This window comes from Carassius gibelio, chromosome B2 (assembly GCF_023724105.1).
Source record: "Carassius gibelio isolate Cgi1373 ecotype wild population from Czech Republic chromosome B2, carGib1.2-hapl.c, whole genome shotgun sequence".
Taxonomy (NCBI): domain Eukaryota; kingdom Metazoa; phylum Chordata; class Actinopteri; order Cypriniformes; family Cyprinidae; genus Carassius; species Carassius gibelio.
This window is the reverse complement of record NC_068397.1, coordinates 26,007,729-26,024,028: the sequence shown is the minus strand read 5'-3', so window position 1 is coordinate 26,024,028 and position 16,300 is coordinate 26,007,729. Positions and strand designations below refer to the sequence as shown.

Here is a 16,300-nt window from a genome sequence, read left to right as displayed (position 1 = left end):
AAATATATAAAACTACCAAATATATATATATATATATATATATATATATAAAATAATAAAAAAATAAGCAATAATTTAATAAAATAAACAAGAACTGAATAAGTGACTGCCTTTATGAGTGAGTAATGAAATCATTCACGAGAACAGTGATTTATTTAGCAATGAAACAAGTGACTGTCCTTATCAGTGAGTCACTAAATAATTCACGCAAACAATTAGATCATTAACAAAACTACTTCATGTTGTTATGATTCCGCTGTGGCTTTGCTTTCAAAGCAAAAATAGACTAAGTAAAAGTAACATATGCTGAAATATTTTTTAAGACTTTTGCATGTTTCAACTTTCCAAAGTACACATATAGATGACCTCAAAGCAAACAGACTTGGACTGAAATCCCACAAAGGTGCTGGAGCTAAACTCCTCCAGGACTGTAGCTGCACAGCCCAACTCTCTCTGACAGTCTTAACTGAGTGTAAGTGTGTCATTTAAGAGCGCTTAATCTGAGACTGTCACACTTTGGCGTCCCCTGATGGAAAAACTATTCTGGCACCCTGAGACAACCATCTCTCTAAACGTCCCCCTGATAATGAGACTCAGTCAGAGATCACCCACTTTATTACACTCTCGTCCAAATAAAGAGCTCTAACAGGAAATTAGTTTAGTCAAACATGGTTTTGCAAGAGCCCTCCGAGGACTTCGCTCCCTCATTTTGGACGTCTTATCCAGATAACATTTTCATAAGTTTCTCCTCACTAATAACAGTTGAGAAAGTAAATGATTTAAGAACACAATTAAATCTGATGTGGGCTGCACTATAAGATAGTGAAATGTAATAGATACAACCATCGGCACTGGAGCTGGGGGGACCATTTAGCCTTCTGAACTGAGTTTAGTTGGCTGATATTAAAATGTGTAATTCTGTTGGCTCTTTTTAAAAGTCATTTCCTATTATAGACATTATTTCACTACATTTCAACAGGTAAAAGCATATTTTTATTTGTTCTGATGTTTAGAGCAAAACAGTACACACACATAGCACCCATCTATTTTATATTTAGGAAAAATCAGTATAATTATTAGAATAATTAATTAATTAAATATAAATATATTTAGAATTTTGAATATGACTTAATATTATAAAGTAAATTTGCTACTGTCAATGTTAGTCTTTTTAAGCAATTTTTACTATTTTGTTTCTAGTCATAATCTCAACTGTAAGTTTTTTTTTTAAGTTTAAATATCAGTTTAAAAAGTAATTCTGATGGTACACAGTTTAAAAAAATTGAATGCATTTTAAAAATGCAATTTCTATCAGTAAATATGTTAAAAATTAAAGCAAATCTTAAGCCAATATTTTAATATTGTGTGATATACTGGAATGAGTTACCATGAAAAATTAAAAAACTTAATAATAATTAATTATAATTATTACACTTAACTCAGGAAGATTAATTTGCTATCATGTGTTAAAGGGATACTTCACCTAAAAATGAAAATTCTGTCATAATTCATTCAGCATAATGTTGATGACTGACTTTGTTTTCCTGGAAAGTTAAGCTTTTCAGATTTTTTTTTTTGTTCAACAGAACAAACACAAACAGATTTGGAACAACTTGAATGTGTAAAAATGATGACAGAATTTAAATTTTTGGGTGAACTATGGCTTTAATATCAAAAAGCGTAATAAAAAGATAAAAAGATATAAAAGAATATTATTTTGGTCTTTAGCACACACATTATTAATAGGCTGTAACAGGTCTCATCATGGCTCGTATACTCATAGTATAAATCTGTCAGTCACTGGCCATGACTATTAGTTGAACAGAACCCTATAATTGATAATATATGCTTTTCACCTCTTCATTAAATATGACAGGATTATGTAAGAACAGATTTACATTTTGTCTACATAATGACTTTTTCCTTCTGCACAGCTATGTACCTAACCCTCATCTCTCTCCCTCTTTCCCCTCCGAATAATCCCTGTTGTCATATGGGATTAGTTGTATTGCTAGTCATTAGCATAAAAAACCAGTGTGAGTCAAAGCAGATCAAGCTGGCTGCTAATCAGAGCTAATAGCTTTATTTTACCCAGCGCTAGACCCTCCTTTGATGGCTAGAGCAACACCTCTGACTCATACTGGGGTTTCTACTCATAAACAAAACCTTTGATCGTTGACACATGCTTTCACGCACTGATTATACAGTATGGGTTCTTGTCATTATTCCAAAAGACATGCTCTAAAAATGCAAAGTGTCTACATATACAATAAACATGTCAAGAATGTAATTGAAAAGCAGCAAACATGCTTTTGAAAACCTGTTTTTACATATTTTGAATCTCGGTTAAACACTTTGGCCTTGTTTTTCCTGCTTTGTGAACTCTATTACTGTAAATCCCAACTGCTTCATTTATTCAGAGACTGAATCCATGGCTCATTTAATTCGCTAATTCTCTTGTGTAAGCTGTTATGGGTAGTATCATTTATTTTGTATGATGAATAAATGTGCAAGTAAATTAATATTTCTAACCATAGCTGATAACAGTTCAAACACATGACTACAAAATGAACCAGTGTTGAATGGGCTGTTCATAAAATCAGGGATGTACTTGAGCAATCAAAGTATACTTAAGTATTCGTTTGGATAATTTATATTTACTTGAATATGACTTTTCAACTACAAACCAATTTACTTTTCTTTAAAGGGATAATTCAATTATGAAATTAATAAAATCAGAACAGGTTTCAGGAAATATTTTACCTTTCAAAAGTTTAGAGTTGCTAAGGGTTGCTTTTTATTAATTAATATGTAAATTGAACCATCCAGTGTGGTATTAAACTTTCTTATTCATAAAAGGATATAGGAAAAAGGCATTTGATTTAAACAAAATTATTAATCAGCACATCATGGTTTTCAAAACGGATAATAATGCAAAATGTTTCTTGAGCACCAAATCAGCATATTAGAAAGATTTCTTAAGCATCATGTAAGACTGCAATATTGCTGAAAAAGCATGTTTTAAAATTACATTAATATTAAATATATTCAAAGGAAGTATATTCAAACAGAACTGTAATTTATTAAATTGTATAATAATATTTTACAATATTACTGCATTTCTTTCCATAAAAAATGTATAAATCCTTAATGGACATAAGGACAAATCTTTTAAAAAACAATTTTTTTTTACTGACCCCAAACTTTTGAATGGTAGCGTAAGTTCAGGATTGTTTATAGTACATCAATTTCAGCCTAGCTTAAACATCCTCTAAACGTTTCTACATGATCATTTAAGAGTGGCATTTTGCAAAGAACATGCTAAGAATATATGTTTTTGGTATAAAAAATTAAGTCAACAAGTTTCCAATTTTCATATTTGTTTGCAGTCAATTTGGACACTTTCTCACAAGCTAGATTTAAACAACATTAAGTATAAATGTATGTTCCTATGTCATAAATGCTTTTAAGTAATATGTAAAAACTAATATGTACCTGTAAATCATTTTGTTGTTGGCGCCTACAGATTCCAGTAAGGAATACCCATGGATCTGCAAGAAATGCCCCAGCTGCTGCAGCTCCAGCGCAGAGTTGGATCTGCCTTCCCAGTGGGGACAACCTGCAGTGTGGCGTGAACTCAATCCTGTCCCCTGTCTCTGGAAGAAGCGGCCTGGGGTTCTTCTCTGCCTAGGGACGTGAATTTCGCTGCAAGCTGCCTTGTATAGGTACATTTTGCCGAAACTCACCCAAACGTGCAATGCGGTCATAAAGTTTTGAGAACTTTTGAAACCTTGGCAGTTTTATATGAGTACACAAAGCTATCAGTCAAATAGCTGCGGCCAGCTCAGGCCAATCCAAATACGGGACATCACACATGGAATTGTAATCCTTCAGTACCATCCAGTCATGGGTTTTCTGACTTCATGGCATTACAGTGAACAATGGGAGATAGAATTGTAAGTCATCTAAAATCCTCATGTTCCCACATATGCTCACACAAACACAGACACACACACACAAGTGGCAGTGGCAGCTGGATCTACAACTCAATTACTTTTCAATTAACTTCTAAACATAGCTTTCAAAAGCATTGGGTTATGACACAGCATTATTCTTGGTAATTTGTTAATTAAATAACAAAATCAGCTCTTGCATGGGTTCTGGCGCTGACTGCCAGCTCCTTTGGTGGGATAAGCTGGGAAAAGCTTCTCCCATATTTCTGACATCAGATCAGATCAGTGGAATGGTATGAAGAGAATTTCAGCCAGAAGAACACACATATGATATGGTGCAGCGTGGCTCTTATTACCTCTGTTTCAACACAATGAAAACAGCCTTTTCTATTAGATGATGCTCTCTCTTTTGTTGTTGTTGTTGTTTTTCTATGTGAGTTTTTGTTCTGTGTACTCCTCCTCCTTCTTCCATTAATCTTCAAAGTTCTTATTTAAATAATTTCAAACTCAGAATCACAAAAACATTCAAATGTAGACTTTCTTAAATATGGCGTAATCAAATTCTTACTGAGTACTTAAAAAAATACTTTTTTGCTCATGTCAGACTTACCTATGTAAATTTGTTCTCAGTTTAGGACCACCTACGAATATTTGTTTTCAATTCAAGCTCGCCTATGATGACTTGTTCTCAATTCAGCCTTGCCAACGCAGATTTGTTCTAAAGTCAGACTCGCCTACATAGATTTGTTCTCAATTGACTGTCGCCTACATAGATTTGTTCTCAATTCAGACTCCACTATGTAGATTGGTTATTAATTCAGATTCACTTACATGGATTTGTTCTCAGTGTAGACTCACATGCACAGGTTTGTTCTTAATGAATTAACTACATAAACAGATTTGTTCTGAATTCAAGCTTTAATGGTCTTGCATTTGAATTCAGACTCATTTAAACAGATTTGTAGTCTTATACAGACTCGGCATGTACTTGAGCAATCTGCCTTAAACAACAACATTTTCAGCTTCAACAGATCGAAAATCTCTGCTATAGCTGCAATAATATTCAAATACATCTGTTTGCAAATTAAATGCACAATTCAGAATCAGTTCTCAATTTAGACTCATAGTAGTAAACAGCTATTTAATTTAGGAATGCTGAGAATGGCAGAATAAGAGTGTACATGTAAGAGGACTGAGGGGCTGAGGAAAGACGAGAGAGTCTCTGAATAATCTTTTCATGGAAAATATGGGAAACAGAAAGAGATCTATGACCATAAAGAAAGAATACCGCAGAGAGAGAGAAAGACATGGAAGTGGAGAGAGAAACTACATGAATAGAATACTGATAACTAGCTTGACAGATCCCCCTTTAACTGCTGCAGGCAACAAATTCAGCTGTGACAATGACTTAGTAAACCTCCACACATGCTTAAAGACACATACACACTCAATCCATTTCCCTGACTGATGCGGGCTAATAGACATGGCTCTCACACTTCTCAAAATGGGGATTTCTTTAATAAAAAAGACATTTCTTTAAGGGGACATGAAGTGAGAAACCAAATTTCCCTTGATCTTTTGACACAGAAGAGGACTTTGTATGCTTAATAATTCCTGCAAGTTTCATAACTGAAAATGTCCTCGTCATCATCAATGATAAAAACAGGCATTTATGTAATAACCTTTAGAAAACCACTTGCTTGGATCCAAGGTGCCAGGTGACGTCACAAGGATGCAGCCGTTTGCATAAACACTGCCTCCAGAGCAAGACAGTGAAAGATAGTCATCTTCTCACCATAGGCCCCACCCACTGGCGTATATTAAAATAATAATAATCATCATAAAAAAATCCATGGCATGACCCCTTAAAATAATCTTAAATTATGTTTTGAAAGTTTGCTACTAGGATTTGTATCCTGGGAGATATAGAGATTTAAACCCTGTGGAGAGGGAAAGTGAGTGATCGTGAACCTAATTTTTCTAAATAATATTGAAAAGTGGGTTTCTGCAAATACTCCAGTCAAGTGACTTGATATAAAGATTCGGTCATCAACTCAGCATCTTTATCTAAAATTAACATGGCATCATGCTTTGAGAAGACCACTGACCTCAAAATAATACATGTTGACCTCTCATTATCTAACTGGCATTTAAAAACTAAAATAAGAAAAGGTAACGACTCTGAATAAATTAATGATCTCTTTTCCTATAAGAAGCATTAATCCAACACCATCTGTACATTTCTGCAGATCACAGATAAAGTCTCAACTTTATTTCAGTAGGGCTGGTCAAATAAAACCAACTCTACCCTCTAGTGGTTGGATTTAGTTGTATAAAAAAACAGGTACATGTACCAGAGACTTTTCAAGGTTATAACTTTCTCGTTGTTTTTTTGGAGATAAACGAGGTTTGTCTGCCATCTGTTGTCTGACACTTGGTACTGCAAATTGATAGAGAGATACGTTCAAAAATTATTCTTTAAATACATACTACTTTATTCTTTTTTTAAATATGCTTTAAAATACAACAACCTCAACTGAGACTTCACGTTAAGCTGTAAATTCGCAATTGATAACTGATTTGCATCGAAAGTTTTACGCCATGTTATTCAAATAAGAAAACGCGGCGTGCAGTCACCATGGAAACGCTAAACAAAGTACCCGGAAGAGCAGCGTAAGCACAACGAAAGTTTATAAAAAACTCACCGTCGTCTTCCAGTCCAAACTTTTCGAATAACAGAGATGGAGGGTCTCGCGTCCGTGCATGATCTCCAGGCGCTATCCGCTCTGCTCTCTCCAAACCCTGAAGATGACGAAGAAGATCTCCAGGTTTAAATCGCTATCAAGCGCTGTTTTGTAAAACGTTTGCGCACGGATGCAAGGTGATGAATTATCTTTTTTTTTTTTTTTTTAGGAAGTGAAGCCCATGGCTAGGATGGGCCCGGGACATATCGGCTCTCCTGCTGCACCTTCGGAAAAAAAGAACAAAGAGGGTATACTCTGTTTATGTTATATATCATAGATGTAAGGCAATAATGTGCAATATAACGCTAAATATAAATTGATGTTATCATACGTTTAAAAGTTATTTGGTATAATTAAGTAAAATAATAACAAATATTTAATAGATGATTTAATGTTTTATTTTATTTACTTCATAAATAATTTACATATTTTTAAATTTATCTGCAATTTATTTGAACTTGTGAAAAATCGTCACGTTATTGTCATGCGGCTACTTATGGGTTTACTTTTGAGAACATTAAAGCATCCTCTTTTTATATCCACTTTCTCTCTCTCTTCCATTAAGGTAGCACTGCCTATGTGAAGAAGAACAGCAAAAACATCTGGGATGAGGATGAAGTGACTGAGGGAGCACATTTTGATGACCTCACCGACCCACGGCCACAGCCAGAGTAAAACAAAAGACATGCATGATAGAATCACATGAGATGTAATTAAGCTGGCCACTCACTGTGTGTTTTTCTTTGTTTAGGTATGAGATTGTGCTGAAGCAGTCAGTTGGGACTGAAGATTTGTTTCTTGGCTTGAGCAGAAAGGACCCTTCATCCATGTGTTGTGACAGCATGCTGGTACTCTTTATTATTAACTCATTACATTTTAAACATTAATAGCATCTTTATAAGAGTTCTTAAATAAAAGTGTTAGCAAAGTTACATTTACTTCAAAGAATACATTGTTTAGAAACATCACTATAATCCCCCCCAAAAACTTCCATCTTACCAATGAATGTCTTGCCAAGTAAAAAGCTGTGTGTTTGTAATTAAACAAATCCATCAAAACATTTTCAACTTTAAACCATTGCTATCATCTTTTCATCTCTCCCTCTCTCTCTCTCTCTCTCTCTATATATATATATATATATATATATATAAGGAGACTATATATATATATATATATATATATATATATATATATATATATATATATATATATATATATATATATATATGGATTTTATTTCTTCTGCAAATTTTCATTTTTGGGTGAACTATTTTGCTTAAGAGTTGCATGGACCTTTCTGAAGAGTTACTGTTCACTTAAATGCAGAGTGATTAGCACAACTGTTAAGAAATATTGAGTAAGTAGTTAACTCTCAACTCAAGTTTTGTGGATTTCCACACTATGAATTCCAAACTTTTTAAACCAATTTAAAGTTTCAAAGATCTAAAACTTAAAATTCAGTAATGAAATTTAATGGAAAGAAAAAACGGCTGGGGTTTGAAACATCCTTTCTCATGAAAGAGATAAAGTTGGCTTTGATGGTGCATTAAAAACAGATAGCAAAGGCTGATTGGAATAAATGCATTTGTCTGTCCTCAATTGAATGAGTTGATCTTCATTTTAACAGTTGCATTGTCAAATTAATCTAACAAAATCTCTCTTTTTTTCTCTCATGCAAGGTAAGAGTTAAACTGCCAGATACAAAGGCATCTGATTTGGTTCTGGATGTGAGGGAGACATTTCTTGATCTCAGAACTCCAAAGTAGTAAGTAAACTATTAGGATTTTTTTTGTTTTGATCTAGTATTCACTATATAAGTAAATATCTGTGCATCTTGTTTGTTTCAGTAAGTTGGGCCTTCACCTGCCTCACCCAGTGCACAAACAGGAGGGGAATGCCAGATTCATTGTAGAGAGAGAAGAACTGGAGATCACACTGCCCATGAACAGACCAATGGACTGCATCAACCTGACCTGAGAGAAACAGAAAGAGTGACAGAACCATGAGCTGCATCAGTTCAGAATAGACAGTGTGGACAACTTCTACAGATACAGCTCTGCGGTCTTAAATCCAACCCATGAAATATGACCCATGAGTCACCTCACTTATCAATTAACACCAGAACCAGGAAACAAATATATAATGTTTTTAAAATCAACTCAATTCAGGGGGTAAGGAACAGGTGCCTGTTTAGTTATTCAGTATTATAAAACTGTTTTAATTATTTTGTAAGTGTAATAAAATGGTGAATCCTTTTATTTCATGATTGCTTCTCTTTGTGTTATCAAATAATATTTTAAAGCAAACTGTATGAATTATACAACTGTATTGGCTTAGCCAATTAGAAGATTTCACCATAAAAGTGACCCTGGACCACAAAACCACTCATAAGGGTCGATTGAGGTGTCTGCATATTCTGAAAGCTGAATAAATAAGTTTTCCATTGATGCATGGTTTGATAGGATTGGAAAATTTGACACAAATATCTGAAAATTTGGAATCTGATGGAGCAGAAAAATCTAAATATTGAGAGAATCGCCTTAAAAGTTGTCCAAATGAAGTTCTTAGCAATGCATATTACCTATCAAAAAGTGTTAGGAAATTTACTAAATATATTCACAGAACATGATCTTTACTTAATATCCTAATGATTTTTGGCATAAAATAAAAATCGTTTTTTTTTACCCCTATTGCTGCAAATATGCAACTACAAATAAATCTTCAAAGCAGTCCCTGACTACCTACTAATCATAGGCAAGGAAAAAATCTTTATATTCCATACTGCACTGTTTAATTTGATCCCATTCTTCTAAATGCTTTATTACTGGTGTTTATTACAGGCATTTTTAAAGCAGACTGTAGGAGAATGTGCTTCATTTCTGCCCGCACACATTTGTGAGAAGACACACCTCTTGTGTATACAGTAATTCTGTAAGTGACAGAATAAACAGCGTGTCGTGCATTATTGCTCATGGGCATCATGCAATACACCCCCCGAGCACACGGATGCGCACATGCGTTGCCACAGCAGCGGACGTACGCGTGACGCAGGCGCGGGCTCCACACACACTCTCTCCGGTAGCACAACAATACACGCTCTCGCCGCTCCCCCTCCTCCTTACGCCTCGCTCTCGGTATGGCGGACGGCGAGCGGTCCCCGTTGCTCTCGGATCTCGGCGATGGAGCTTTGGGCAGTGGTAACGGCGGGATGTCTCCCGGGGTGGCTTCACACGGTGCTCCCAACAAACCGCAGAGTGAGTAAAACGTTAGCGAGCGCGGCGGTTTTCTGCGCTGTCACGGGCCGCGCGCGCACACACACACCAGAGCATTTACTACGATATCGGTTCGGTAGCGTTTCTGTGCGGTTATTCGTGCTTTAGTTTGCATGCTGGTGATTTTGGAGGCAGGACCCGAGCGGATGGGTTTCTGACGGATCGCAGTGGAGAGGCAGATACATAAAGATGCTGCTCCGCTTACAATGCAGTAGCGTACAATACACCTGCGTCGGGAAGATGAGATTAGTTTGTCAAACAAAATAATGTTGAATTGATCATTTTGTAATCCTACACAGAAAGCTGTTAAGCAGCTAATGAATGAGCATCACTGTTGGGTTGTCCAGGTCTGTTTACTGCTCTGTTATCTGCCATCCCGTGACAAATTATATTAATAATAAGGCAGTATTTACTTAAACTAGTCATATGACTGAAGACGACTGCACAAGGGGTTCCAGTGTCCCGATTTAACCACATTTACCGGTGAGTCGGCGTCTCTGCATTACACATTTACAGTATTCTGCTGTATCCGCCAACTCCTGCTACACCCAAACACAATTGATAAACACATATTCTGACCATTCAGAAAGCCTGAAATTATTGCCTGAGGAGACCACAGCCAATCATTGCGCAAAGTGGGCGGGGTCAATATAAAGTTACTATAAAGGACGTGCTGATGATTTTGGGGTGGCGGTTTTTAACTGATGTCTGTGATGCCGGTGAAATGTTATCATCATTATGAGGTGTAAGTTTTATCACACTGACATTGGGTTTATAACTTGATTTTGGGATCTTTCAATAGCTAATAGCTACTTCAAATATCCTCACAAATCAGTTTTACCATGTTCCACTGTATTTGTGAGCACATTTTCAAAAATGTGTCCCCCACAACTATAGGCAAATGTGTACATGATCTACTAGGCACATTCCAGCAGTCTCCTTATAAATCTCCTTTCAGCAGATCTCGAGGCCAAATCTGATTTTCTTATTAATCCTAATGGCCTGGGTGACAGAGAACAGTTTCAACTTCCCAAAGTCTCAGTGTCCAGTTTAAACTTTCAAAAGTAAATGAAACTTTCATGTTTTCACTTCATGTTTTTACGCCATTTTATGAGCCAATATGTCTAGTATCTTTGCTAAACTGATAATACAGATGCTGTTATTCAGAAATCATGGACGGACTGTATAAATGAAACATTCACAGCATTGAATTAGTGATAGCGGAATCAAAAACATACAAAAACTACACATACATGAATAAATCATTCACAATAAGATCTCTAACATGCATTTTGAAAATAGTTAGGATGTATTTTAATTCTATCCTGACTTCTGGTGCTGTAAAACTTGCATGATTGTTTATCAAAATCTTTCTTTTTAGGTTTTCCTCCGTTCCCGAGCTCGACTCAGCCTCCTGTGTTGATGAGCGAGAACCCTCCTCCATATTCCCCGCTGACGTCTCCAGAAAGTGGAAGTGCTCCGGTCATCAGCTGTAGGGTGTGCCAGTCGCTCATCAGCGTCGAGGGCAAAATTCACCAACATGTGGTCAAGTGTGGAGTCTGCAACGAAGCTACAGTGAGTTAGGACAGAGCACATGTACACTTCACACATGGTTTAAAATCTCAAGATGGATTAATTAGCTAGCATATCAACTTTTGAACAAATGTGAAATTATTCTGAACAATTGTTTGCATGCTACAGCTATTGAATCAATTGGTCAAGAATGTAAACAATACAGTTTTATCAATGCCAAGAATATGCAGATAAATGTAATAGGGTTGACGGTTTGTGCTTTTTTCAGCAAATATTAATACAATACCATCCAAAAGTTTGGACTGTATTTAATTTTGAACAGTAGTGTATATGCATTGAATGATTCAGCACTACAGCAACACAGTCGAATTAATTTGTTTAAAATAACTTCATGTAATAAGTAACAACACACTTTCATTTTTGGCTAACTCGAATGAACTCTGTCTCTTTTCTGTCTCTCTCTCCTCCTCTCTGTTTTTTTTTTTTCATTAACCTTCATTCTCTCCAGCCCATAAAGAATGCCCCCGCAGGGAAGAAATATGTGCGGTGTCCTTGTAACTGTCTTCTCATCTGCAAGGTCACATCCCAAAGGATCGCCTGCCCTCGGCCTTATTGGTAAGAGAAAGAGAACCAGTTAAATTTAAAACAAATGAAATCCTGTCACACTAATAAAGGTCATCTTGTCACAGTCAGGAATGTGCAAGTAAAGAATTAAACGTGTTTGTCTGCTCGTCTTGGCTAGTAAGAGGATCATAAATTTGGGGCCAGTCCATCCGGGTCCAGCCAGTCCAGAACCACAACCGTCTGGAGCTAGAGTTTCCTGCGGACACTGCAGCAACACTTTCCTGGTACATGCATGCATAATATAGTAACATCCTACTGTATCATTATCCACTGCAGTGACATGTTGACCGAATCACTCGGCTCAGGTTTAGAACCCAGTCGACTATCAGATGGCTATTTATTCTTGTTTTATTTATGCTACTGCCTCACATTAGCTGCTCAACCACTTTCTCATCATTTCAGTGGACTGAATTTACTGACAGGACGCTGGCTCGATGCCCCCATTGCAGAAAAGTGTGAGTATTTTATCAGCCAATATTCACAACACATTTAGCATGAACCAAATAAATCAAACTATTTTACTAAATGGCAACCAAGTCAACATTTCGTCTCTTTGTCAAGACCCCCTATACACCGTTTTGGCTTCTGAAATGCATTGCTGCCTTTTAATGGCTGTAATTTTTTCGATGTTATGTCACATAACATTTTAACATTCTGTCCTAGCTTATTGCCTATAGACTATTAAGCTGTTCTTTGACTGATTTCCTCATATCTATGGCTCTTGTCAAAACATAGCTCTGTTTGTTTGAGTATACAGACAGCAACATAGGCTCAGCCAATGGCATGAGTTTGGGGCGGGACTAACTGTTTCTCCAACCAATAGAGCACTGCAGTGATGACATATTTTTGTAGGCCGGCCCAGAAGTTAGCATCACCTTGGTTCCCTCAACAAAAACCAAGTAGGATTTCCCATTGGATTTTGGATTACTGCAAAAATAAACTCTGTGACCAACATTATTCTTACATGATATTCACAAATTGACAGTTTTAAGGAATTTGAAGCCTAATTTGAAGCTTAACATAGGCTATGAACTACAACATGGTCACACGACTTCAACGTTTTCAAATATTTTCCTATTATATATATATAAAAGGTTTTTAAGATCACCATTCTGAACAGAATGAGGTTGTGAAAGCAGACCAGTCAGTAGAAGAGAGTGAAGACATTTAATGTCCCAGACAACATCTGTAGTTGCATTTAGCCACTTGTTAGCAACTGCCGGTTTCAAAAGACAAAAAAATAAATAAAACAAGGCAGTATTACTGATGTATTTTATGTCTTAGAGTAAAACATAAAAAAAAAACATTGATACTCGTGTTAGCCACAGACCTTATTTCAGGCATTTAACAAAACACTTATTCAAAAAACAATGAACAGTCATTATTTTTATAATGCTGTGTTCTGATGCTAGGTGGCAGAGAAATTTCACACTGTACCTTTAAATAGTTTTGCATGTTCCATTGAATTAACTCTACTGTTCCTCTGATTGGTCTCTTCCTCCCATCTTTCCTCACCAGATCTTCAATTGGCCAGAGATATCCGAGGAGGCGGAGTCTGTGGTGTTACCTGCTGTGCTTGCTATTTAGCATCACAGCTGCTGGTCTGATTGTGAGTGTGCACTTCAGTATATTTATTCAACATGTAAATGTATGCATGTGTTTTAATAGTTAACACTATTGGCATATCTTCATCTGAACAATTTCTGTTGTTTTTTATTAGATCTATGAATAAAGTATAGTTCAAATCATTATCTTAAAATACACTTTTTTTTTTATTGTCACCCATCTAATTAGTTATTTGTCCACTGTTCATCATCATAACAACCGTTTAAACATTTTTGGTGGTGCCTGGTGTTTAAACGTTGTTGTAAAGTGTGATCACTTGAACTTGATTTTTGTATTCTGTTCTTTAAAATCTGACTGTGTTTGTCTCTAGGCAGGGACGTGGTCCCAGGCGCGTGTGTACGGCGGTATTTATGCCTCCTGGGCGGCGGTGTTGTTACTGGTGGTGTTGACGCTGGTCAGGGGACTTTACTGGAGCTGCATGAGGGTCAGCCAACCTCTTCACAACCTCACATAGAGAGAGAGAGAGACACGGCAAGAGAGGGGGGCCGAGATTAGGGCTGGTGGGAAAAAATAAAGTCCACAGTAAAGGGGTAGAGAGAATCATGGTTAACTCTTAAAGCTTGATTGTAAAGGCTGTAATGAAAGGTCAAAGTAAAATCCAGGCTTGAGAAACACGTTGGAAAAAAAGCTATTATGGCAAAGAAGATTAGTGTTTTAAACTTATTTTTATTCAGAAGCTTTCTTTGGATGTGTTTTCATCCGTGAATAGAAACGGACTTGTTATTCATGGTTACATGCAAACGAGATTATAATTTCAAATGCTCCCTCAGTTTTAACCATTTACAGACATAAAGATTATGCCACATACTCTCAAAACACACATAACTCAATCTGTACATCTTAAATGAACTACACTACAATAGAGAAGACACCAATTCAACCACATTCAAACCTTCGACAAAACATTCACTGCTTCTCTAGTGTCCAAATACATTCAGAAGCCTTACAAAGAGAGGAAGTACAGGTGGATCTCCACTAGAGGGTGTTCCAAAACCACACACACACACACACACATACACACACCTGTTCAAACACTGCGATTTCAAATAATTTTGACCAGAACATGATTAACAAATGCGCAAAACCATTGTGTATCTGATTTTTCATAAACACTTCAAGTGTATAATTGCGCTCAAACACTCTTGTCTCCCTCTTTATCTTTAGTTGTAAATGTTAAAAATGGTATTTTTTTACAATTGTGAATTTTGTTTATAAATATTTGTTGTTTATTTCATGAATGTCTGAATCGTTGCACTGTAGCTGTAACACGCTGTGATTCCTTTTTTATGTTTTGATTTAATTTGCAAAATCACTACTGAAAAATCACTACTGATAATGTTTTGACTGGAACAAATATTGATATTACAGCCATGCATACCTTCAGAATCAGAATAGAAAAGCGATGAAGGCCAGTTGTGTTTCATGGACTTTATCAAAAGGGTCATTTACCTTTCTTCTCATGTTCATGTGAAGTTAATCCTCATTTTCAGGTACTGTACGTTTGATTATGTTCGAACCCTGATTAAGTGATACTAATGAGATTAATCAGACACTAGATTTGGATTCTACACTCCGAATTCAGAGTCAGTTGGTTTGTGTTTGTAAAGATGGGAAAATACAATTAAGATGCTGTTCTCATCGCCAATGTTCTTGAATTATATTCCTCATAAATATGCTAAATACATATGGTCCTAACTGCAAATCTGGAATTCAGAATCTGTATTCTGTCCGTAAGAGAACATGTCAGGTCTGGAATCCCAAACAAGAGGTCAGGATGTTATTTATATAGAGCAGAAGGCCAATGATGGAGGTCTCCTCTGAATTTGTTTACATATGAGATTAAAATTACACGTAATTAAAATGATGATGAAGTAATAAAACAGTAAAAACACTTGTGTCGCATCTCATTTTGTGACGGTTTGTGTGTGATTCACTTGATGCAGTTGTTTTGGCACTCTTCCGCTCAATGTCTCTGGCCATTTGTCTCTTGTTTCGGGCGGATTTGTTATTGTCCTCGACACAGACTGATAGAGGCATGGGAAACATACAGAAAGCTTTTAGAAACCACAACTCCCCTGAGCCAGGCAGAGAGAGGTTTGTCAGCAGTAATGGAAGAGAAAGAGCAGAGATCTGGGGACAACTGATAGTTGATTGACCACAAAAAAAAAATCTCTGTGAAACACACCTCATTCCTAATATGCAATCATATGGTTGCACAATAAAAAAATTTCTTTTATTGTAAAGAAACAATAAAAAACAGAAAATTAAGAGAAATAAGAAAGTAAGATACATTTTTAATAACTATAAAGATGAAAAATAAAACTCAATATCTAATCCAAAGTTTAATGATAAAAAATTTGTGCAAGGCAGATTAATCTGTTTCGATCCTATTATACAATCAATTGTGCATTTACACAATAACACATTTTTTAATGTATTTATTTGGCATTACTAAAACTCAATTTTGCAAAGTTTAGATTATTGAGGTAATAAAATATAATTTCTTTTTTTTTTCAACTTAAAAATATCCTGTTTAGTTTGATGTGTT

General features: G+C 36.0%; 3 protein-coding genes across 4 annotated transcripts in view; 2 read left to right on the top strand and 1 right to left on the bottom strand.

Annotated features, from left to right (window-relative positions):
* The window catches only part of kcnab1b (potassium voltage-gated channel subfamily A regulatory beta subunit 1b), a 38,741-nt gene extending 34,829 nt beyond the window's left edge, over nt 1-3,912 (bottom strand). Inside the window, exon 1 of the mRNA XM_052549701.1 lies at nt 3,496-3,912. Coding sequence (XP_052405661.1) covers nt 3,496-3,767 — 272 coding nt within the window. The 5' untranslated portion in view covers nt 3,768-3,912. The remainder of the gene's footprint in view (nt 1-3,495) is intronic.
* Nucleotides 3,913-6,630: 2,718 nt separating this feature from the next.
* Nucleotides 6,631-8,971, top strand: dnaaf6 (dynein axonemal assembly factor 6). The gene is made up of 6 exons (XM_052549427.1): nt 6,631-6,781; nt 6,867-6,945; nt 7,263-7,368; nt 7,449-7,545; nt 8,377-8,462; nt 8,545-8,971. Exons 1-6 carry the CDS (start codon nt 6,695-6,697, stop codon nt 8,672-8,674), a joined length of 585 nt encoding a protein of 194 aa, XP_052405387.1. The 5' UTR covers nt 6,631-6,694; the 3' UTR covers nt 8,675-8,971.
* Nucleotides 8,972-9,690: 719 nt separating this feature from the next.
* pip4p1a (phosphatidylinositol-4,5-bisphosphate 4-phosphatase 1a) lies at nt 9,691-15,643 on the top strand. Of its 2 annotated transcripts, XM_052549686.1 has the most exons (8): nt 9,691-9,951; nt 11,351-11,544; nt 12,011-12,117; nt 12,245-12,350; nt 12,529-12,581; nt 12,979-13,025; nt 13,645-13,735; nt 14,063-14,120. In XM_052549686.1, exons 1-7 carry the CDS (start codon nt 9,834-9,836, stop codon nt 13,731-13,733), a joined length of 714 nt encoding a protein of 237 aa, XP_052405646.1. In that variant the 5' UTR covers nt 9,691-9,833; the 3' UTR covers nt 13,734-13,735; nt 14,063-14,120. The 2 variants fall into 2 exon arrangements, with proteins under 2 accessions (XP_052405646.1, XP_052405645.1); XM_052549685.1 differs by lacking the exon at nt 12,979-13,025 and having other exon boundaries at nt 9,694-9,951; nt 14,063-15,643.
* The last annotated feature ends 657 nt before the right edge of the window (nt 15,644-16,300 follow it).